The 26308-nt window shown below is 35.0% G+C and overlaps 1 protein-coding gene across 2 annotated transcripts in view; it reads left to right on the top strand.

Annotated features, from left to right (window-relative positions):
* Positions 1 to 1844: 1844 nt before the first annotated feature.
* Positions 1845 to 26308, top strand: part of EMF2 (VEFS-Box of polycomb protein) — an 85817-nt gene continuing 61353 nt past the window's right edge. Inside the window, exons 1-3 of one of the 2 annotated variants that reach the window (XM_089798268.1) lie at positions 1845 to 2238; positions 4368 to 4536; positions 4688 to 4743. In XM_089798268.1, the coding sequence (XP_089654394.1) occupies positions 2234 to 2238; positions 4368 to 4536; positions 4688 to 4743 (230 nt within the window). In that variant the 5' untranslated portion in view covers positions 1845 to 2233. The remainder of the gene's footprint in view (positions 2239 to 4367; positions 4537 to 4687; positions 4744 to 26308) is intronic. The other variant, XM_089798269.1, reaches the window with a different exon arrangement.

Genomic DNA, 26308 nt, shown 5'->3' with positions numbered 1-26308 from the left:
TGAAACTTGGTTGTAAGCACTATAGGCAATAAGCCCCACTATTTCACCAAGGTTCAAGGGTAACAAATCTCCATTGTGAACCATGAAAGAGAGTGACCTTGTTGGGATTTGACCCTTGGTTGTAGGCAATACAAGCAAGAAACCCCAATCCCCAACGTTTCACCAAAGGACTAAGCCCATCATCAACTCAACTATTATAATGATCACCTTTTATAATTATAAATATGTGGTATATGTATTGATGAAAATACCTTACCATACATAGACATTAACATTCCATGCTTTTGAGGTTTGAACATTAGCGGATGACATTATCTCCTCTCAGCATTATTCTCACCAATTGTACTAAACCTGATAAAACTACAACCCTTTAACAATTTTTATATTTTAACTAAAATAAATTTAATTTTAATTAAAAAATAATTATTAGTCTCCTTAGACTTGACTTTTGCTTTCAATGCAACTTCTACTATATTGGAATTTTTTTAGGATTGTTCTTTTTTCCATGATTTTTTCTATTTTTGTGGGTGGTTTTTAAATGTTTAATATTTTGTTATTATTAAATTTTTAATATTTTATAAAAATTTCGCCAAAGTCCAAAGGCTTAAATACTATGTTAAATATTCTTATCAATTAGTTTGTTTTGTAGTTGAAATTATAGTTAACAAAAAAATCAATATTTAATCTTGAAAATTGATAGTTTTTCTTATTTGTTACAAAAATAATTTATACTTTATTCTTTCGATAAATTTTAATATTACCTTCATATACTTGAGATTGCCCAAGCTAAAGGCTATCAACATATTACAATGTTATTCACCAACCCACAAGCTATTTTTAAATTTTAAACTTTGACCTTTATAAATAATACTGAAGTTCACCACATGAGTTTGTGTCATTGTACGTAAGTCTAATTTGTAGCCATGTCTCCTTATGTGAATAAATGTGAGCCAAAATGTGGAAATTTGTTCTCTCAAAACTTAAAAAATACTACTATTCATTATTTTAGAAGGGGAACTTTGAGGATTACATTTTCTTACCATCATTACTTGTTGTAACAATTTCTTTGCTTGTGCACTACTTATTTCAAAATAATAAAATGATATAAGTTATTAGTAGTTGACTCAACATAAAATTAATGTAATATTATCGGATCCATATGTTGAATCAATTCTTTTTTCTCAATTAAATTACTATGTGTTTATTTAGCATCAAAGCCTCACATCACATAACCTCTACATATAATTTTAAAAAGAACAATTAATTTTGTCCATCATATTTTCTAAGTGAACACTTATTTTTAGTATTATAGACATATACTATTGTAATCGGTTTGCTTTAACTAGTTATTAATAAAACTGATTTCAACCAGTTAAAACTTATTAATTTTAGTTTTTTAAGGTTTTAAAATATTTTCTAAAGTAACATATACAAATTTAAATACTAAAATGATGAAATTGATTTATATAATAGATTTGAGATCCTATACCACATACCACGAAAAAATTCTATTTTTTTAGACAATTTGTTAACATCCACTACTTCTCACTTAAGAAAAGTATAAAAATATTACATTTGATATTATCAATCAATTAATATTGAGATTTTCAATTTCAATATTTTAATATTAAGATGGATTTTTATGTAAATAAATCAATTTATACATTAAAATTATGAAAAATTAACTTTTGAATACTATTTTTATAATTTAAAATAAATAACTTTTAAAAATATATAATTTTCTAGTATTATTCACTTGTTATAAACTTTAACTTATTATTTAAAATTAAATTAAGCTAAATTTAAGCATTATATAAAATTTAAAAATAAAAAACCAAAATCCCAAACTACAACAAACTTGTAAAACAAAATTTGCGGGCATTGCATGTAAACTAAAAAGAAGGAATGGGATATAGGCAGCGATTCTTAGCATCCGAAGTACAATTTATTTTCTATAACTGAGTTTTATCGCAGAAAATTAGATGGCATACCAATGAGCATATCCTGGAAAGAGGGAGGAAGAGGGGATTTATTTTGTTTCCCCCTAAAACAACAAATCGCAGGACTGCATTTTGAAAGTGAGGGCAAAGGGCCGTTGCCTCTATGTAATTAATTTATCAATCCTTCACTAATCACATAAACTCTTCATGTTTTCTCCCAACACATCTGATACGCAACCACACAAATCCATACGCGCGCAGTCGCCTGGGCTTCTTCAGCTGCAGCTTCGCCCATGAGGTCTGTAACAATCATATATTTTGTTTAAACTTTTTCGGTTCTGGTACTATTGTTTTTTATTTCACTTATAATTTTCAATGTCCAACGATTTTAGTTTCATCCGTTTGTGTGATGTCGTGAAACCCTGAGCAGCATTTACCTTTTTTGTTATTTCCTGCTTCACTTATGTTGGAAATGTGTGTTTAAGATTTTATTTTTTGGGGCCGAGATTCGAACTCTCGTCATGTTCTAGACTAGACCTAGTCACAGTTTTTTAGAGGAAAAATGTTGAGCGTTCAGCTTGGCGGTGCAAGAATTCTGTTGTGTTTGATCAAATCTTTGATTTAGAGCCCTTTCCTAGCTCGATCGCTGCAATTACATCCGCCGGAATCGTTCAAATCGTAAAATATTTTTCTCCATTTTTAACGTTATTTTCGGCAGCTGTTTCAAATCATATTATTGTAAGGGGTAGAGCGTGTTGAACTTTTTCGCCGAGTTCTCGCAAATGGCGACTTTGGTGGCTATCTCTTGGTATGTTTTCTACGCTTTCCAGAGATTTGTTCGGCATTTGGCTTTTCTGATTGCAGCTTAAGTCGGGTTTATTCTAGGATTGAGTTTAAATTTGTCAGATTTTAGAATGAAGATTTTCGCAGACACAGTTTGGTGGATTGTTTGGTGTAGATGCTTCTTGTTCAACCATTTGATTCATCCATCTCACTCATTATCAGGGTAATGAAACTTGTTTGGGAATCGTAGACATGCCTTAGTGTGAAATTTTTTCTTTGACAATTTAAAATTATTTTGAGTAATCATCTTTTCCGGGTTTTATTTTTTCTAACTGGGGTGGTAGCAAGAACACACTCGAGTTTTATGGCCGAGCCCAATTACAATGAAGGCGGGGCTGAAGGTCTTGGTGTCTTTAGCCTCGCTGAATCTATACCTGACTGTAAATAGCATAGTTAACTGGCTATCCGTTAGAGCAGTCCGAGATTTGTAGTATTCAAACATTAATCAAATTTTAAATTGTAACCTTGTTTTTTGATCAGTTTCTTTCTCTCGAAAATGGGGTTTGCTTTCATCATTTTGTTGGGCTTACAATATTTTAGATTGATATGAAAATCTTAGTTGTTTGTTGTTGATTTAAGAATGTTTACTTGGTTTTATTATAAATGGCAGTTCGTTAAGCTTGCAGCAGTTTAAACTGATCTGAAACGGGATGTTATGAAATATTCTATTGGGTTCCGTGCTGGAAAACTAGGCTTTAGAGGTCGAGAGTATTATTTTCCATGTGATCAATGTGAGAACTGGTTTTTTGTTCATCTAGATGTTGACATTTAGTATTTTTGCCGTTGCTGCATGTTGAATGCTACTGTTGGTGAATGCTAATTTCGAAATCATTACCTCCATTATCATCAACTGACACATGTTGAGTCTAACAGTTTTTGAAATCTTAAAGGACAGAGGGTCTGCAACATGTTACCTTAAAGACTTATTTTATCTGTATTGGCTGCAGCAGAGTTTAACTGAAACGGGACCAACAAATGGGTTTGTAAGAGTCTTGCCTTATAGCGGTCAAGCAGAATCTTGTCTTGTCTTATAGTGGTCAAGCAGAATCTTTTATCATATTATTTTCTGTCCAGAACACTAAACTCCACTAGCAGAGATTACTGTATCCCCGGTAATCCGATGTAATAACTGGTTTTGTCATTCATCTAGGAATTGATGTTCTTCACTTTTGGAGTTTATAGATGTCTGTCTTTATAGTGGATGGCTGGCTTTCCTCACTAAATTATACTCATAATGTTGATCCATTTTCACCAGCCAACATGTATAGAAGATAATGACCATCAAATCTTTTTACGAAATTGTTAAGGCAAGTGGATGTTTGCACCATTCTCGCTTTATTTGCTAGATGATTATGTATTTTCTGTTCGCTATCCAGTAACCTATGAATATGCCTTATCCTGAATTTGACCTCACTGTTATGATGGCTTCATCAAGCTGAGAACCATATGAATGTAATTCTACAGCCGCAAGTAAAGCTTCTGTTAAGTTTTTGAATTCTTATGCAGATTATTCGTTATAAATAATATAATGAAAACTGTACAACTGAAGGAACAAATCAATTTAATTCTGTAATTCATTTTCAGGAATCATACTCGTAATCGCAATATTTCAAGGAGTGCTGAGCAAATGTGCTATCAGGAATCACCAATTTCTCTGTCACATGAAGAGAAATATGCCGCTGAAGAAAGCTTAGCCACCTACTGTAAGCCTGTAGAATTCTACAACATTCTTCAGCGACGAGCTTTAAGACATGTAATTTCTTTTTTCATTGTGCATGATGTTATATTGTAGTCACTTGGATGGTAGGCTACAGCTTTCTGCACTCTTGTATAAAATTTATGAACAAATTCACAGTATATTTGAATTACCAATAAAATTTCATTGTAATTTCCTTTTTTTGTAGCCTCTATTTCTTCAACGATGTTTGCGTTACAAAATACAAGCCAAACGACGAAAGAGGTAGCATTATTTATTAGTCTTCAATTTACTTATGTTTACATATATGTAGTATATGCAATGTGAAGGAAGTAGAATTCCAAAGATGATTTTGGCAAGGCTACCTTCAAACTATATCAGGAGAGCAATTCTGTTAATTGCCTTTTTGATGTTTATACAACACATAAGGAGTTTAACATGGTTCTAATTTGCTAGAGAATCATTTGATCACCTTATCTAGTTGGCTTAAATTATTGATTATCTTGTCAATCACTTGTGTTGTGCAAAGCATTAAAATTTTAGGAATGGGCATATTTGAAGTTTTCTAGCTCAATTATTCTGTTTTTAATTGTATTTCTATTTATATCTGCATCTCTGAATGTTTTTTCATAATATTTCGTATACTCTTTGGAACCTTATGCCTGTTCTATTTCAGTCATTATCAATCAAATTATGCACAAAGCTAATTCCAGTTGTGGTGAAATGTACACAGAGGAGAGAGCCAAAAGGAAGATCAAAATTTGTATATTCATCTTAATTGATTGAAAAGATGTTGATGTTCAAACCAAAGCATATGAAACGGCAGGAAAATCTGTTTCCTTCCCAACTAAGTAATATTGGAAAAAAAAATGTTTTATGTATGCACTAGATTAAATGAAGACTTGATGGGCAATGTTCAAATTCCATATTTGTTCAGGTCATTTTTTAAAAGGGAACATGCTGGTGTTCTGCTCTTTATTGTTTTTATAGAATGGGGGATGATTTTAATGGTAAAACAATTATTTATACCTTGGTCATTTTGTACATCTAAAATGAGAATGATATTATTATAAATAATTAGTGACACCAATTTGACAGTCAAAATGGGATCTAAAGGTCTCTCAATGATGGAATAACTGTTCCTTCATTAGTGTTATTTATTGTTAGTCACACGGCAAGTTCAAGGGAAAATGATCAAAATTGAATGGGCTGGATTGTGATTAATATGGATGTGTGATCCAGCAGATGTGTCACAGGCGTTGTGGTTTATTATAAGATGGGTGAGGTTTGGCTTTGCAAAATGGATGTATTCATTTGCAGGGTGGGTTCCAGTCTCACCTCTACACAGCAATAAGACAACCTACAGTATTATGAGTGAGGAACTCTGAGCTAACTAAAGTTTGATTCAATTGTATGAAACAAGCTCTAAAGTAGAGATAGCATGGATATAAGGTATGCTGGTATGATTCTTTTTTTGGGTTGGTTATGTCCATACAAAAGACCTAAAAATCAGAAATATATACATATTAGCAGCCTAAAAAGTAAAGACAAGAATGGAATTTAGAATACCCTATATCATGTATGCTAAATAAGGCTTAGAGCTACCATAAATATTACAGATTTGAAATATAATATAATACTGTGATATCAATTTGTGCAATGCTCCCTAATTGGGTTTAGTTTTAGTTATCACCAAATTAACACAGATTTGATATTTATGTCCCATGCTAAGAGATACAAGACATTTGAAGTTAAAAGAACTATTCATTTATTTAATCAGATTTAAGTTATATTGGTTAACATTCATATCCAACCTTATTACTTGTCAGCTCAAAGATGCAAGTAGTAGGTGCTATCCAAGCTGCCTAGATACCAACTGCAATGGGCTCTTTCAAAGTTCACAGATCCAAGCCCTAAGCCTATCTTGGGACTATGCTGGCAAGGTGCTTAGGGTTGCTGATTTCTACCTATCTTGGGATGGATAGTTATTGCTTGGATTTATGCAAGCCCCTCCTTGGAAACATCTCTACCTTTCCCTTCGATTAAAATAGTAATATTACTGAATAAGTATATATATATATATATTACTTTATATATTACTTTATATACATTTACAATCATGTGATGACCTTTTATCTTTAATGGCATGTATAGATATTATATATGACCACTTATACTGGCCATTTATTCTTAATAGAATTCAGATATAATAAATTGTAGATGTAGATCAATATTCATTCATAGAGAAGCTACAACATGGTAAATTGCTGTCACAAGATATTTGCCAGCAATAAATATAATTTTATTACTTTTTGGGCTCTTCCCTCAATATATTATGTATTCTCCAATTCCATAATGTCCAAACAATGATTTATATCAATACTCAACTGTTGCATCCCGATACAAGTGGGTCTTTTTTTGCTAAGCAAATCGTATCCCTTCAACATAATTGCAAGTTGGTTGACTCTACCAATTGCACCCTTTTCTATTTGCTAATGCTTAATTATCTTAATTGTATTCTCTTAAGTATGACCTTCCTCAAACACTCCATATCACATCCCTTTTTATATCTTGCCAATAAGTCACATTGGGAAGGGCACATCTCATCCCTCTTAATACTCATCACCCTTTATAATAATGCTAATCTCCTTTTGAGTTGTCAATGAAGCTTGTATTCTTAACTAGTCTGTTCACACCCATTCATTATTATTAAATTCAACAGTAATGATACTAATCATAATTCTTTGTTAGTTTGTTTTTGCTATTTGTTAACAAAGCAGTGTTGGTTTATTTTGAGATTGATAGTACATGGCGCTTAATCACATAGCAAATTGTTGTTAACCAACTTCTCTTCACAATCTGGTTTAACTGAAGAACTTAAATGGCTTGTGGGGTTAGGTATGATAATTAATAGTTAATCCTATATAGTCATAGGTGCTTGCAACTAGTCAAATATTGATTCAATCGTTATCAGTGATAACTTGTCGTTACTGTCAACTCATTCGTTATTCTCATTTTTGTCATCGCCAACACCCATTAATTAGCTACCAATGTGTTGTTTAGGTGTCTTCCTAGCCGTTTGCCGGTTTGGATGCACAACAATTCATCTCTTAGGCTTACTCGCCTTCTTCACGATGCTTATTATTATATACATACATTTCAACATACATATGTATTATATTTCAAATTTATTTACAATATATACTATAATAATCTATCATATTGTATTTATTATGTATAATATTAGATTATAGTATATGCTGTCGTTAAATGTATAAATGTTATTATGATTTTATATATATATGTCAATTTTGATATTATAATTATTGAGTTTATATTTAATATTATTTTATTAGCATATGTTGATAGGGACATCATAATTTGTCAGAACTTGAATGTGATGATAAATATATTGAATTCATCATTATTTAGTTCAACATTCGAATAACACAATTAGTAATTAGTATCCTACAGATAATCAAGAAGACCAACATTAACATTAACATTAACATTAACGTTAACGTTAACGTAAACGTAACGTTAACGTTAACATTAACCTTAACATTAGATGATGTAGGTAGATTAATAGGACATTATGCAACTTCACTGCCTCTTGCACTAGGATAGTAATTAAAGATTGTGTGGTAGCTGAAGAATCCAAATCAGTTTTCTTTGGATCTACATCCCACAATTTACACCCCTTTCCCTCTATCCATTGTCTCTATGAGTAAGGAACAAGTTCAAATGCACATAATCTAGCCTTTTTGCCTAACCGTCAATTGATTGCCTTCCACTGAGGGGATTAAGGAGTATGAACTCCATTTTGCTTAGACGAAGAGGAGCTAGCAACCTATTGAAACAAAGTGGTAAATTATAAAATAATAAATGAAACTTGAAATTTGAAGATAATAATTGTATTGTTTTTAAAAGCTTTAAAACAATATAAATATATAGAGTGCAATTAAAATAAACATACTTGTGCAAAAAATTTGATTGCTTGAGTTTGGAGGTATTTTAGGGCCCGTTTGGCAGCACGAGTTAGATTGGAATAAGCATTTGTAAATTCTTAAAATTTTGAATCCTTCGTTTAGGGGCGACAAATTGGAATTGAGAATTGGAATACGTATTCCAATTTTTGCCTCAAAATGAGCATTTGCTATTCCACCTAAATAGGTGGTATTGGAATATATATTCCTATTCCAATTTTGACTTTTTCATATTTGATGAAAATTTCAAGTCCATGCCCATGAGAATAGCCTATGAGAGCCCCACAGTGGTAGAAATTGATTTGCTAAAAGAAATCAGGAAAATGGCTGATTTTGAATAGACACACCCGAGCAAATGTGGTTTATTTATTTTTACTATAATTTTTATGTTTAAATTAGTTGAATTTGGAGGTCACCATAACAAAACCAAACCCACGACTTCTTGAAGAAAAAAGTGAAATATACTAAATCTAACGTTAAAATTTACCTAATGCTCCTTATGCTTGTGGCTATTTTTTTCAAAAGTGATTAAATTAACTATATTGATTGCTTTTAGTTTTTCTGTAAAAGGATTTCAAAATAGAAACTATAAGAGGGCCCATCTTAGAAGACGATACCTTCCAAAATGTGGCAAGAATTTCTTATAGTGAAGATCAAGTTGTGCAGGGTTCAAGCTCCCAATCAATTTTTACATGATTGAAGAAATTGTGCACAAATTGCTCCGCTTCCTTGTAAGTAAAGCCTTGGTGACATGGTATAGTTTAAGATACTGGAGATTTGTGAATTTCGAAATAGTTATGGGCAATCTTCTATAAAGGTATCAAATTTACATTTTAATGGGAAGTTACTGGTGACACGGGTTTGGGAGCACTGTTGAATTTCTCGGTTCAAAAATTTCAATTTTGTCTAACCAAACAAAAAATAGGAATACGTACTCTCATTTTCTATTTTTGAATAATAGAACCAGAATACATATTCCTATTCCCGCAACCAAACAAGCCCTTAAAGTATTGCCATCGAGGTACCACAAAGCTTGAGCATCCTTATACTTGTCACAAAAAGCGGAAGCACTTTGACCATTGGAGGCCACAAAATTAACAAACTCACTTGTAATTAAACCCTTCATTTCATTATCGAGGAAAGTTTTTGTAAGTGCTTTCCCACACCTATTGTTGACTTTTGCATCTTTGTATGGAAGCTCTCTTGATAGCATTGCAAGAATTTCGTCACTTTAAAATGTGGGAGTCAATGCAAATGCAAGAAGATTGCAATGACCCCTTTCTTTGGGATGATATTGGATCTTGCCCTAAAATTACAAAATTTATTTGGAATAAGGGACGTAATATAGTTATCAACATAAATCCTGGTTTAGGCTCACCATCATGTCAAATATTATTCGAAGTATAATTCATAAGCTTTTTCACTTCTATTAGAGTTAGAAATTCAACAACAAATACAAATACATGTACATTTATGTCCAATACCATCTCACCTACTTAGATAAACCATCAAACTTGTTGATCTTCGAAATTAAACACCAAGGGTTCTATTTTTTTTGAAACATCCATAGTATGGTTTGGAGAGGGAAGTGATAAAGATTGCCTGATTACTATTCAACCCATTAAGCCCACAATTGTATAGTATCTTGCTAAGACAACTCGTCCCTTGGCCTACAAGTGGATGGAGCATCCACCTTGATGATTCCATTCCTTGGGATGGCTTAGTTAAACCTAAGATCACGCAATGTCTAACCAAGACAACTCATCCCTTAGCCCACAAGCAGCAAGAGCATCCTCCTTGATGATTCCATCCCTAGGGTGGATTACTTAATTCAAGGGAATCCATGACCAATGTCTACCACCTCTTACTAACATATTTTGCTCTTTTCCCGTAATGATTATTTGTGGGAATTAAGAAGAGATGCTTAATTTAATTAAAGAGGCATAATGAAAGTTTATTAACATCTTGATAATACACACATGTATCCAGTAAAACCCAAGCACTTACAACTCCCCACAAAACAAATAAAAAAACCTCAAAGTACCCGTCCTCGCATTGGGTACTTGGAGTATCCGAGTACTCTCCTTTGCTATTCCACAACCATGCCACCTTTGGGATAGGTACTTGAACAACTTCTATTTGATTTTTGATTTATGAATGTTACTATTGGGTATGTACTGTATTACTATGTTGAAAGTTCAATGGTTCTGGTTAGTGTTGCAATTTTGCTATATTCAAGTATTTCAATTTGGTATGTTATATTGAAACATCATTTCACAACGAGCATTTCAAGTTTTATATGTATATTATACAGTGCTCCCCTCCCCATAGTCTCGAAATTGAGGCCCTTTGTCCCAATGTACCCCAACACTGGTGTTACATTGCATATATCCACATTGCGTACACTTAGTATGCATATCAACATATACTCGTGCATACCATGAGACTTTCTATAACACAAGATGGCTGTACATGCAGAGTGCTTGTATCCAATCCTTGCTTGCTCAAATCCCTTGATTGTTGATTTGAGGTATTGGTGTAATGATTGTTGATTAGATGAGTGACGATGTAATGAATGGTGTTTTGATAGAGAGATACTTGGTTGCTGAATTTTCTGTTGTCTTGATCCCAAGATGAAGTAATGATTGATGTGGCTTTGGTGATTGTTTGCTTGATCTTGCTGATTGATTATTTGCTTGATTTCACAAGGGATTTATGATTGATAGATGAATGAAAAATCTGTTTTGATGGATTGATGATTGATGATTGATAAATGATCCTTCAATACTTGAGTGAATTCTTCTTTATACTAATTGGAGAATGAATCACCACCTTGTCACAACTTTTCATTATTGCCTTTGAGAATACTATATTATTCCCCAATTTAATCTCCCTTGGGTGCCCTCCTCAAATAAAACATTCTCCCCTTTACATCTTCCAATGTGAGGGAGAGTCACACCTCTTCATCTTGCTTTCCCTTTGCAATACTCACAACCTTCTATAATTACCACCCTTTGAAATAGTTAGAACCCTTCATTATTTCTGCCTTTTGAGAGAGAGAGTCACAACCTTATAGTTGTCACCTTTTGAAGATGTCACTTTCTTATTTTCTTTTCATTCCTGTTTTCTTTCTTCTATTAACTCTTTATTCACATTTTCCTTTTTTCTCCCTTCCTCCATATCTGTTCAATTGGAGTTTTGTTCGTTAAATTTTGAACCCAGAAAACAATGATAAACAACAATAAATAGTAGCCAAAATAGGAGATAATTTCCACAGCTAGTCAAATTGTGATATGAATATCAGGATTTAACTGTGTGATTTTGAGTCAAACTCGATGACCCATGTTTCATGAGTAGTGTGATTCAACATGAATCCATCTCTCATGAGAATAAATGGAACACTTAGCACTCATTGGATCTAGGTGATGCTCATAGGGGTGAAGCACTGGGACTTCCCGGGAGGTCACCCATCCCAGTACTACTCCAGCCTAAGCGCGCTTAACTACGGAGTTTCCTCCATAGTTAAACCCAAAGCTTGCAACCCCATTTGCACCGGGACTTTCGTAGTTAACTAAATGGGGTTGCAAGCTTTGGGTTTAACTATGGAGGAAACTCCGTAGTTAAGCGCGCTCAGGCTGGAGTAGTACTGGGATGGGTGACCTCCCGGGAAGTGCCGGTGCTTCACCCCTGTGAGCATCACCTAGATCCAATGAGTGTTAAGTGTTCCATTTATTCTCATGAGAGATGGATTCATGTTGAATCACTACTCATGAAACATGGGTCATCGAGTTTGACTCAAAATCACACAGTTAAATCCTGATATTCATATCACAAGTAGCCAAAATAGTTAAAAGAGACACACAAAATTACCTTGGGAAAACCCTTTCAAACATGAAGGGAAAAACCTAACCACACAACAAAATATCACTTTTTTGATAATAAAATATTCAAGTGTACAATGCGATTTGCTTGATGTGATATATATATATATATATATATATATATATATATATATATATATATAACACATAGAGAGACTCTTCACATTACAATCAAAGGTCTCTTGAATTTCCCAAAACACGACTTCATTTTCAAATACATAACTCTTTGTTCTTTCGAGCCTCAACCCATGTCGAATGATAGATTCTTTTATTTAATATTATAGTTATTACCATAAATGTCCTCTTCAGCTGAAGGTGACCATAACGATAATAACATCCTTATTTCTGGAGATAAAGATCTCTATCGTAGCTACAATCTTCAACACTCCCTCTTAGTGAGAGAGATCTTTAGGTAAATTATCACACAAGGCTGCAACGAGAAATGACAACGATAAATTCTAATCTCATAGATTCTCATAAAAATTATAATTCATGGAATTACTCAACATGAAAAACCTGCAAGAATCACAATTAGCTTTCGTCACAACTTCTTTCAACACGAGGGAATGACACTCTTGCAAGGCCCTTACATCATGGACTCTCTCTATGTGATGCTGTCATGGAATCTCTCAACATGACAAGCCTGCAAGGATCACAACCAACTTTCATGTCAGACTCTGTCAATGTGATGTTTTCATGGAATCTCTCAACATGACAAGTTAGTAAGGTTTATAACCAACATTTTATTACAAATTCTCTCAACGTGATACAGTCATGGACTCTCTCAACACGACTTCCAACTCCCATCACAGAAACTCTCAACGTGATGACACCATGGACTCTCTCTATTTCATGTTCACTTATGAATCTTTCATGAGTGAGAGAGTTATAAGGTTGACCTTATAACTTTAATAATTTCCCATAAATAAAAACTCATAGTCAACAAGAAAGAAAAAATCACATTTGAGATTTGTTTCCAACAAGAGTCTCAGATTCTACAATACCACAAACATTAAAAGCATGTATACGAAAGGAAGGGATACTAGAAAGAGTCCCTCTCTACTAAGAACAACTTCCTCTAAAGCTTAACATCTTGCTCTAAATCACCAGCTTTCTTTGAATCTCATATGCAAATATGTCTCATTAATTCAATTCACTAAGCAACTTCCTCATCAAATTGAATTTTGTTGCATCCTGCAATCAAGAGAGCTTATAAAATCAAGTTATCATATAGAAATGAATGCTAAAAGAAAAAATAACACAATTTCCATTTATTTAGTCTTTGAATACTTCTCTTTCACATAGAGTTGTTGGCTGCAAAAATCCTCAACATTTTGTGCATGTCCATGAGAATTTGACCATTTAGATGCTTGAAAACTATCTGAAGGACTTCATTTCAAACATTTCCATTTTGGTGGGTCGAAAACAGTGAACTTGCAACTCTGCTCCCTGAAAGGATCCTTTGCAGTCGCATGGAACTCAAGGCTGTCACATCATCTTCACTCTGCAACTTAACATCCCAATGAGGATGTGTTGAAGCTGAGAGCCCCACATTTGACTGCCAATGTGGCTCATGTAGATCGATCCTTACTCTCTCATTGGTCAATAGATTTTGAGGCCTTCGAACTACACAACAGACTGACCTCATCTAGACTTTCAGCACCAGCTGAACTGATTCTCATATGAGAAAGCTCCGAACTATGAATAACTTCATCTTATAAATCTGAAAATTCGGGCCCAGGTATTACTCACTACCAGATAGTTTGTTTCAAATAAATTTTAGAAGTCAACATGGAAGCAAGTCTATGAAAAAGTTCTAAACTGCACACTGGACAATACAAGTGTAAACACAACCTCATATGCTATCTCCAAGCTTTCTTAGAGATTCTAAAATTTGCCAAATGTGAGGTAGACAATTTGCAGTATTTTCAATCACGAAATTTGAAGAATATTTTTCTCTTTGACTGAGAGGAACTTCATGTCGAAACACTTAAATGTGAAGCCCTTATTGTTGACTGAACATGCATAAGCTCTAATCTATTTCATCAATCTGTATTCTTCCATAAATGGCTGAAAAAAATGGTTATAACGAAGACCAATCTGATACTTCAAATCATTGACATGGCGAGAAGTTCCCCGCTCCACACTTCTGACTGAGATGGTCTCTTCTCCAAAAAAACGTTTGATTTCCACCCTCTGCACATAACCAGGCTTTGTTAAATTGTGTATAACAGGTTGAAGAATTCCAGCCATCCAATATTCTAGTCCAAACCGATAAACTTTTATCAATTTTCCAAGCACAATGTTCACCCATTCTACCGACTCCCTCCTCTGTAGATCTTGTTCAAGAAATTGGGAAATGTTTGTTGGTACCTAAGGTCTAATATCATTTTGTACCTCGACAACCTGCTTGCTATTTGTTTTCCTCAATGTCCAGACTTTGTAAAAAGCAACTCCCTTGCTGAGCCATATCAGGCAACATCTTCAGGCATGTCCATGTCCAGGCAGGGATTTCAGAGACAGTGCTAAGAGATGGAACAATATATCAAAAAATCTGAAGATATCGATCAGAAGTGCGACTATGGAGAGAGATGAGCAGTCGGGAGGAACGACTACAATTACCCAATGCATATAACGTCATTGTAGATCGTGTAGACAATGTGAAATAGCATAGTATCAACCTCCGTAATGAGCTCCCAAGCATAAGGCTTGGATAAAAGACCAGGGGAATTCCTTGAACATGCACTTGCTGAGCTTTTGAAAGCTTTGTGTTGCATCGTGTTCAATATCCATGAAATTGATTGTAGCATATGTGCATGGTCTCCCTTGCAGAAGAGACACTACCATATAGAAATCAAAACAATCGTAATGAAACAGACAAAGCATGATATGAAATAGCAGAAATTATGCAGCAATAAAAATATGAACTACGCCTTCACAAGGTGAATCACGAGCTCCAAACATGACACGAGAGCAACATCAAAACTGTCGGCATAATCTTAATCTCACAATAAAATGCCATCAAAACCAAGCCTAAAACATGTTGATGGTCATCGGGAGGTCAAAGCCGTCCTTGGCATAGATTTTGACATCCCAATATATATATATATTTTGTGTGAAATTATCCCTGCCATGAACTTCGTCTTAAAAAATCGTGGCAATTACCGCCTTTAGAGATCTTAGAATTCTAAATACAAAGCCATTTGTTAGGCACGTAAAATGCTATGCCTTGTTGCCTCAATGGTGATAGAATTTGGGTTGACTAAAATATTCAGAGTAGAATGCGAAGTAGTGAGCTATGAATCGAAAAGCCTGTCAATAGACCTTAATAAAATGCCATCACTCGCCTTTAGAAGAGATGCATGAGATGCACCAAGATCCATTGAACTCCTCTCCTTTCTCATCACTTGTTGATTATAAATCCTACAAATAAACTCATAAAAAAAGTGCAGGTAACAAAAGCGTAGGAGAGCAAAAGTAAACCGAGCAACTATAAACAACCAAACCGGGTATAACGATCAAATGCCTCACTTAAGAAAGTAGACATCGACAAATTTTGAGAAGCAGACAAATTCAGAGAATAAGATCTAATTCGCAGCTATTCATATCAACACTCCTATATAACTGTTAAACTTGACTTAGATACCATGTTAAATTTTGAACCCAGAAATCAAATAAAGAATGTTGAATTCTAGGATCGCTGCAAATGTACTAACAATGTCATTGTATTGATTGTGTTCCAAATGCAAATGAAGGCTTTCAAATAAGAGAGGAGGAGACATGTCTCATGAAGAGACATGTCTCTATGATTAATCATCACTAGTTAACATATTAATATATTAGTAATATAAATAACCATATATATATATATATATATATATATATATCTTAATGATGACTTATCAACAAGGTATCTCATGGTAAAATCAATCCGATTGAAGCTACAACTTTGGCACTCCCTCTTAGTAGGGAGGATTGATATAAAACACATTATGCTCTTAAGTATATGAAGAGATATCATCTCAGTATGATATTTCTGGAATGACATATTTAGGGATATAAATATAAATCCATCAACTTAAATGTTATCTTTTAATATAATTTGAAGTATGATTCAACAAGAAATTTAAATCATGTAATATTCATCATATGTATATTCTTTGGGCATGTGCACTGCCATCAAATCCTTGATGGCTACCAAAAGAATATGTTATATCCTAGAAGGATATGAGTTACCTGATTTCCAACACTTCGGACAACGATTTAAAATAGTATATTAGATAACAAGAAATCATAATGTCATGGTCGCTATCATGACAAGTATCATGATCTCCAGTACTCTGGGACAACAACTTAATGAAGTTTGATAATGATAAGTTCGTTATCATGACTTCTAGCACTTTGGGGCAACAACTTAATGACGTCTGTCATGATAACATGTTTGTTGTCCCACTTTTCGTCCTCTAGCCAATTAGTAAAATTGAAAACTTGTGCTTTAGTGAGTTCTTAGTTGTGTTTGGGTCTAGGTCTAAGCCTTCTTAGGTGAAAAGAGTTTCCATCGAATTTCTCCATTTCTCTTTCTCTGCATTTCATAGCTGGGTATTTCTCCATTTTGTCAAGGGATTATGCGAGTAGGTTAGTGCCTAATCCGATGGAGCTTCATGTTGCTTATACAATGATCATTTACAAAGTTATATCTTCTTGTGGTCTATCACTTTCTCAATAAAAACAAAAGCTTGCAGAAATTCGGGCTTCGTCTTCTCCTCGGCGAGTTTCTAACCCATGAGGACGATTTCTCGCAAAGGTCACCAAATGATGCATATGGATCAAAGCAAGAAAATAGAAAGGTACCCTATGGCGAATTTAAGTTCGCTTCACAATTATCTATTACAAAAGATGTTTAGGATTCATCACAGCTCTCAAAATCATTCAAGGCGGAAAACTTAGAATGAATTTCTCCTCGGCGGGTTTTCAACCCATGAAGTTGGTTTTCTGCTAAAGGGCAATACTGAAGGAAAAGAAACAATAGGTGAGCCCCTACAGAATTTTCTCACCTCACTTAGACATTTCCAAACCTAAAAAGGACAATGGTCTAAGAGTTAATTAAAAAGGGAAGCGTTGGTGAAAAAACACAAATTGCCTTCTCTTCGGCGGGTTTTCAACCCATGAAGACAATTTCCCAGATTTTAAAGAAAATCAATCTAATAAGCAGATTGGACCCACAATTTGTGCACAAAACATCTTAAGATGATAATAGAAATAATCTAACCGTTGCGAGAAAGAGTTAATGAATAGAATTCAACTCAGCGGATTTTTTTCACATGGAGTACTCTATTGGTAAATTTTCAAAACTTAAAGGAAAATGGGAAAGTAAGTATGGGAAGGTAGAAAGTTACCGTTGGGCCAACGGAACAGTGAAAAGACCTTGAGATATCCGTTAAAACTGCGCATTTACTTTTTCAACGAATCTCTCCTTCAATTCATTCGTGTGGGCCAAATTCTGAAGATCAACGGATGAATTGGGACTCCCATACATATGGAAACATGAACAGTTGAACAAACTACCGTTCTTTTTCTTTAAACTGTTATTTTGTTAACGTGCATAACTTTTTCAAAAAGCCAGTATCTGTTGCATTAGCTATTCTTCGCAGTTTCTTAATTCAAAATTCATTTTCAAAAAGAATGGCAAGTAGATTTGCGGGTTTCAACGGGTTGAATGGGATCAAGTCCCAATTGTAGAACTTCACAGATACATCCCTTCGGTTTTATGACATGAAGGATTTCCAAAGGAGGGTGAAGTCGGAGCCGATCCATCCCATTATTGAGAAGCTCCGAGGATGTAGGTTGGTCGAGGCAACTGGCTTTATAGTTGCAGTCCAGGCCCTGGAGTTAATTTATGAATGTATAAATCATTACAACCCGGACACCAGACAAATTGTGCTTCCAAACGATACAATGTTGATTTCAATTGACAGGCAAACTGTGGTGAATTACCTTTGAGTTGCGGATCAAGAGGAATTCTCAGATTGGACGTTCGGAGGAGCCATTTCCAAGTTCTCCGCCAAGAAGATGATCTAGATAAGGAAATCATGCAGTCATGGTTCCAAAAACCACAGAGCGCGAAGAATAAGGTTCCTAAGACTCTGTTTAGGACTAATCTCAAACTTGAGATTGTCAATATCTTGGTCCTCTTGCACAGATTGAAAGGTGAGGTAGAAGCTTTAAATTTTGTTGAGCAATATTTCTTTTTGGTGCAAGTCATCTGCTTTGACACCCAATATATTGATTGGGCTTACGAGGTAAGAGAGATTCTGTCCAATGCTCTTCGTGCCGCAAAGTTCTATAGCACACTCTATATGTCGTCTTTCCTCATTTACATGTTAGCTTCTTTGCAATTGTGGCCAGGCCCCCCGAGGGTGGAAATTTTTCTTGATAATGTGAAGTCTTCTGAGTTCTATTCATGCCTACAATTGCAAAATAGTTATGCAGAGTATGTAAGAGTTAATGATGCTTTCACCATGAGAATTTGTAGGGAGCTCCAGGGATGTCTAGAGAGGAGATTCAGTCTTGAAGCCATGGCAACCATTAGCCAATTTGGGAGTTATTTCATCCAATTCTCATCCTTTTTCGTATTTGCGTCTTACAGCTTTTGATGGTTTCCCCTTGAAGCTATCGAGATATCCCACTGATATGATCGTGTTGATCGAGATCGTGCGACAAGCTACTCAAGTGAACTTGTTGAGCGGGAGTCTAAAGAAGAAAGGGTACGATTTTCCTATGAAGGTGGGAGCTTTTAGTTGTGAAACCCGTTCTAATGCCAAGAACATGCTAAAGGTGTTTGAAATGAAGTATAAATTGGAGATGTATGAATTCTTGAGGCCCATGTTTGATCGAAATGGGTATGCAAGGGAGGTGTTGCAGATTGGAAGTGTGATCAAACACATCACCACCGTTGAAGACTACTGGGCCAATTGCAAGGACGAGTTCGAGAGCCATGTTCGTGCTTTCGCCAGGCTGACAATTGATCAAGTAAAAATGTATAAAATCAATATTGATGTAGAAGGAATAGAAGATGATGGTCAGAACATGTACAAAAATGCTCACTTGACCAAGTTAGGAGGCACTCTGATAAGCTCAGGACCTTACGAGGAATATAGGAGAAGAGCTAGATATAATGATGGCTCGGATTATCAAAAGGACTGGAAAATGGGTCAAATGGACCACAACCAAAAGGATTCAAAGTAAAAGTACATCCGCTCAAGCTCCTCCAACAGTTGCAACGACTTCCTCCTCTCAAGGTGGTACATCAGGTGCAACCTTGGCCATTACTCAAGGACTAGCACAGCCATCAGGTGGAGGTGATCAAACTCTTGACAAAAGTATTCCTTTGGCTAACACATGCTAGGACGTCTCCCTCTTGGTGATTGAAACCCAACTAGAAGCTGAGAAGAAGGTAGAGGAACCAAAAGATGGCGCAGTCACTCTAGCCCTCTCGCCTCATAGCAGTCCAGTTCCAATTGTAAGTGCTGCATTTCTCCTGCCGAGTAGTCCTCAAGTGCAAGTAGTAGATCTTGGAGATGGTGGGAGCAGTGAATGAGTCGACTGAATCTGATGAGGCAACGAAGAAGATCTGAGAGGCGGAGAAAGGCCAAGATTCTTCAAAGCTCGTTTCACAGGCCCCAAAAAATCCTTTTTCTTTGATCGCGAAAGCAATCACTTCGGTCAAGAGAAAGATGTTTAGCATTAATTCTCTCGGGACTGCCTCCAAAGTGATAGGCATAGATTCATGGTTGGAGGACACCCTAGACAGAAAGAGAAAGAGGAGAGATGAAGGAGCTCCCAACAAAGATACCTTATCTCTTGCTATCCACTTTGGATCAACACTGAGGAAGGTCAAAAAGCAAAAAACTTTGTCCATCCTCAAACAAGATCCTGAAACAGGGCATCTGACAATGGAGATTGCAAAGCCTACCAAAGAGGGAAGAATTGAGTTTATGTCTACAGACGATTTTGCCTTACATTCTGTGGATCTCAGGGAGGCTAGACATGACACCAAGGTTGGCTTATGGAAGTCAACAAATGAGGTGATTGAAGGACAACTTGAAAGTCTCAAATTATCAAAGGTTAGAATGAAGGCGGAGATCCAAGAATTGAATAGCTTCATTAGTCAGTTGGTCACCCTGTTGTTAAGCATCTCTGAAATGCTTATCACTAGCGATCCTACTGTTGCCGATGTCCAAGCACTAATCTCCCAACTCCAAGAAGATAAACACTTCGGGCAAATCGATAAAGAGTGGAGTGAGAAACTCAAGTTGGAGGAGAACATTTACGCTAATAGAACTACCTTGGCAGCAGAAAAAGTTAAAAGTGAAGATTGTGTCTCTTTACTGAAGATGATTATCCAAATGAAGGCTAAGGAGGTTGTCGAAGTGAAGATCTTGCCCAAAGGAGATGAGCCTTTATTTGAGTGGCTTTAGAGCATGCAGTTCAAGTCCGAGATGATCATGGCGGCAGAAGAAGGGCTTAAGGAAACAAAAACTAAAGTGAAGAAGGATCAGGATAGAGACTATGAACTCCTAAGAGGCCTACATACAGATTCGCAAAATAGTGCGCAAGGGAAAGGAATCATTGGAATAACTGTCATGCACACAAACTTCTCCAATTACATAGACAGTTTGACAGGAATTTCCTCCGGTCGCCAGAACAGAGTTTTTGAGCTCAGAAACTTGGCAGGTGTGTACATGTGGCCATGGAGGAAATACAAGACCAGTTGAGTGTTGTCAAAGATTTGGCCAGAGAGCATTCTAAATGGCTCTTAAGATATACTAATGTACATGTTCATAGACATGAAGAATTAATTCCAATCATTGTCGCCGCTAAGGCCTATAGGACAATATCATAAAAGGGAAAGAAGGCGAAGTGATTCATATGCTGCCTCTTTTGTATTTTGATGTAATGATTATAATGGACAAACAAACTTCTTTCCATTTGTCATTTTTGAAGAGATGAATCGATTAAACTTCCTTTGTAATGGTCATCTCGGAATACTGTATGTATTGGAATGAAAGGTTAATAAAAGGTCAGCTAATTTTTGGTGTGAAATACTTGATGTTGCAAAGACAATTGAAGGGTATTTTGTGTCAATTATTTTCTGTTCCATTCTGTTTTATGTTAATTGTTTGTTTTCTCTTTCATTTGAATTAAAATGAGGAACGCATATAGCTTCATTCCCCTGTTTTGAGACAGCGAATTGAATATGATAGTATTGTCATCATAGGTGCAAGAGAATTCCCCTATGTGTTTTCCTTCAAGTTAGTTTTTCTTTCTTAATTAGTTTCCTGTTGTATCAGTTTAGTATTAGTTAGTATGCATTATTGAATTGTTAAGCCTTGTGGATTCATAAGATGTGTGAATTCATAGACTTGATCAATCTTAAAATATGATTTCTTGCCTAAGTTCTTGTTTAGGCCTAGCTTGGTTTATCTCTCCTGTTCTCGGGTTAAGAACATACCCCGTTTTAGATTTAGAAACAAACATAATTCATTGCAAATCATATTGCAATAGGGAGCTGTACCTAATAATTCAGAGGAAGGTTAGTCTTTTCAGAAGCGACTTTCCAACTGTTGTAACTAGATATTGTTCGCAAATTTGGGCATCTAAGAGTTAAATCAAAAGAACAATCTGTTTACCAACAAGGTCTACCATTTATAACATTGCCACCTTACAATGGTTACCTTCTATATGATATGTTTGTTATCATGAGTTCCAACACTTTGGGACAACAGCTTAATGAAGTCTATCATGATAATAGGTCTACCATTTATAAGATCGTCACCTTACAATGGTTACCTTTTGTTTAGTAGGTTCGTTATCATGACTTCCAACACTCTGGGACAACAACTTAATGAAGTTTGTCATGATAACAGGTCTACCATTTACAAGATTGTCACCTTACAATGGTTACCTTCTGTTTATATATGCTAATGAAAGATCGCCACCTTTCATTACATATCATATGTGAAATAGTAACCACCATGAACCAAGTTAGAGGGTGGTGCAAAGGCTTTCACCTAAATTCTTTCTCACAGAGAAGAATGCATTACAAGGGATTTCACATAGAACTTCTCATAGAGAAGAATGTATTACAAGGAATTTCACTTAGAACTTCTTCTCATCAAGAAGATACCATTCACAAAGGATTGCACCTCAAAATTCTCCCTTTGAACAATGATCTTGGGAAGTCAGGTCGAGTAGTTACTCCCTTAGAGGTCGTCTTCCCCCAAGGATTCTTGTCAGACTCACTTTGAATCTGATATCAATCTTCTAATTTTCTAGTGATAAGTCAATACTTCCTCATGATGCACTCAAGAGTAGGCCCATCAAAATCATAAGGTCACACATGTATTTCTAGACTCCCTCTGATTATTAGTCTTTTAAGCTCCCTCTTATTGTAGAAGGATACTCATAATCTTAATCATCAAAGGTATTTGCTTCAAGAGCCTCACTTTATCCAACCCGATCACAACTTCTTTTAAGCTACTGTCATAAGCTGCCTAATGTGACATTCTTCTTTTCCTACAAGATCAACTTCAGATACAAGGGAAAGATCAAGGCAAATAGATCTTGTAGTATGTGTAAAATTACAAATAAGAGAGAAAATACAATAAGAAAGTAAATATAATACTCAAGGATTATAAATACTTATTTGCACATTAATTTTCTTGATACAAGTTACTCCAACGAAGGTCCATATGTATCAAATAAGATGATGTCTCTATATAAACATTTGTCAACCAATGGGAATGAAACATTGGTTATTATTCCGCCCCATAATGTAAAATTCCCATTCATTCTATCAACATTGTTGGGTGATAGTATCTATTTAGTGATACTTAGTTCTCATGAGTGATAATTTCGTTCTATGCAATTCGTATCTTGAGGAATGCAATAAAGTCCTACTTCCATGAATGATCCTTGTAGTTTCATTGTAGAATATTTCTCACCTTTCACTTTGATACGTAGTAGAGTTTGCCTTGGTTTTAAGGAGACCGTATATGTTTTACTCTTCGGAATACAAAATTAAGTTATTGTAAGATCACCACCCTTCAATAACTTATGCAAATACAAGTGACATCATTTGGAAGTCGTCACTTCGTCATGATGTACACAGGGGGTAAGCCCATTAAAATCGCATAGTCACGAGGTATATTCATGAAGCACAGTCCCCTTGACAACTACAATTTATTGATCACTAGAGAATCCATCTCAACATGGCTTACTCCCCCTGCATCAATATGATTGAGATTATTGAAGGTTGACTGAATCACATCCTTTATTTGCTCCCTCTCTTTTAAGATTGCCTTTAATGAAATGTCAGATTACCTCTTAATCTTGATCTTTAGAGTTCCCCATCCAAAGTTTCCTTTGAAGAAGTGTCAGACACCTCTTAATCTGATATCAATCTCCCTTTTCCTGTAATAACATTCTTGAAGGAAAAGATCAAGGCAAATAACTCTTATAGAATTATAAATAAATAGTTGTTTACACATCAATTCAATTTTTTTTTCATCCCATTAGACTTTATTGTAGCCCAAAACAATTATTAATTATATTAAAAGAGATTATATGGTCGTGTTTGTTAAATGAAAATTTTATTCTGTTATACTAACACTAGCAAAATTTAAATCCATCTCCTCTATAAGACTTTATAGAAAATTTCATTAGATTCTCTAAGAATATTACACCAAAGATTATATAAGTGTAAATATAACTTCAAAGACCATATAAATTAATATTTCTAATATATACCTTTCTATAGACTTTGTTTAGCAGGTCCCTATCATGTACTTCCCTTTCTCCAAAGTGGCCCTTTGTTACTAATATTATAACTGTATGTGATTGCGGACTAACCTAATGTGCTAAGTTTTATTGACTTCCATCAACGGGTTTGTATGACATACACAATGGAATGTCTAATGTATGTTGCTCATCTAATATTAATTATTTTGTCTGCATTTCCCTTCCTTTCAAAACCCATATTCAGCTACATGTGTGGCTTTCCTTCTCAATAAGCCTATGAGATTAAACAAAAATTAATATAAGGGAGTGTAAAGAAGTATAAAATGTGACACTAATCGCATGTCTATCCTGTCGACATGGAACCCTAAACCTAAGATGCGTGGACAATTTATCAAGTGACAAATCGCTCATCTCATCAAACGTGGCACCCTTGCCAGGAGTCATATCATCCCCAAAACTTATTTAACTAGATAGCCCATCACTACATAGGGAGAGCTCATCACTCCCCAAGTCTATGCTGTCAATTTTCATCTTGCATTGATGATTGGTAATATGCGTGATCCTCAAGCCATGGCCAAATACAGTGTGAATAAAACAATGCTCGATCCTACAAGAATTTATTGAACCTCTTCTCCAAGAGAAAACTCATCCCTTTATCTTCACAATCTCATTCTGAAGATAATCAATTGTATAGAAGACTATCCCACGTAGCAACTCAATATTGACATGGAGTCGATGCTCATCAACTTCATTGAGGAGAAATTTACAATATAAGAAATCGTGATGAGTGTCAAGCTGTTGTAGAGGATGAGTACGATCTACATCATTTGTAAGGCAATTTGCTTGCACAAAAAGTTTTTGGTGGCTTCGACACAAATCTTCCATGCGGTATTCAAGGCTTCCACACCTTTCTACAAGTTCCTTTTCCATGCAATCCCTGATGTGTTTTTCTTCCTATATATATTCCCACTGTGGTTTTGATAAAACCGATTTTCAAAGTTTACAGTAGGACTACTTCTGTAAAAATATCATTCCTATTGTCTATTGGTGCCTTTGGAGATCATCAAGTCAGATATGTGCGAGTCACGCATAATAGTCATTGCTGGTGATGGGCGATCAATACATTGAGCAACCGAAGAAAAAGTCTATGCAAAATGATCATTACACACTTATATGAATCCTCCAATGACCCAAATAGAGGTGCCAATGTAATATCATGCATTTGAAATCTTCCAATGGTTGAGTTCTCTATCTAAAATGGAATATGTAAACCACAATCAATCAAGCGTGATACAAAGACATATGTGAGCCCTCTCCATGCGCTTTGATTTGAGATCGGAGAATTAGTGGGATTAATAAGTACATGTTCACACAACATGGCAACCATTCATAAGGCCTTTAGTGTCATATACTATTTGTTCCAATTGTTGACACAGTCGCTAGTTGTCTTTCAAGCAATCATTTGAGATCGCAGGACTGATTCACAATGATCTTAATCATGACGCTCAATTGCATCATTATTATCGCCATAATATCGAGGAGCCAATGCCATTAAAAATGTGTAACATTAAGTGTTGTTTATATACTTCAGATTTGTATATCGATTTGCATATGCGCCTTTAAATGCTGATGATTAGGAAACTTATCGTTGCTATTGTATGAGATTGCACATTATACAAGTAGAACTCATAGTTGTTATCACATCCATCCTACCTTTGCTCGTTACATCTGCATGGTGAATTTTCTGCAGTCTCTGTCCTTATAGTATTTAGGTCTTTAAGATCTTCCTTTCAGCGGTAAAGCTTTCTTCAAAGGAACCTGGCTCTGATACCATGTTGAATTCTAGGATTGTTGCAAATGTAGTAACAATGCCATTGTATTGATTATGTTCCAAATGTAAATGAAGGCTTATAAATAAGAGAGGCGGAGACATGTCTCATGAAGAGACATGTCTCTACGGTTAATCATCACTAGTTAACATATTAATATACTAGTAATATAAATAATCATATATATATAATATTATTATATAATATAATAATATAATATAATATAATATATATTATATATATAAGATATTTATGTTAATGATGTCTTATCAACAAGGTATCTCATGATAAAATCAATCCGATTGAAGTTACAACCTTAACAAAGAATAGCTAA

This window comes from Cupressus sempervirens, chromosome 8 (assembly GCF_028749045.1).
Source record: "Cupressus sempervirens isolate cs-2001-9-10 chromosome 8, ASM2874904v1, whole genome shotgun sequence".
NCBI lineage: Eukaryota > Viridiplantae > Streptophyta > Pinopsida > Cupressales > Cupressaceae > Cupressus > Cupressus sempervirens.
This window is presented reverse-complemented; position numbering and strand designations above follow the sequence as displayed.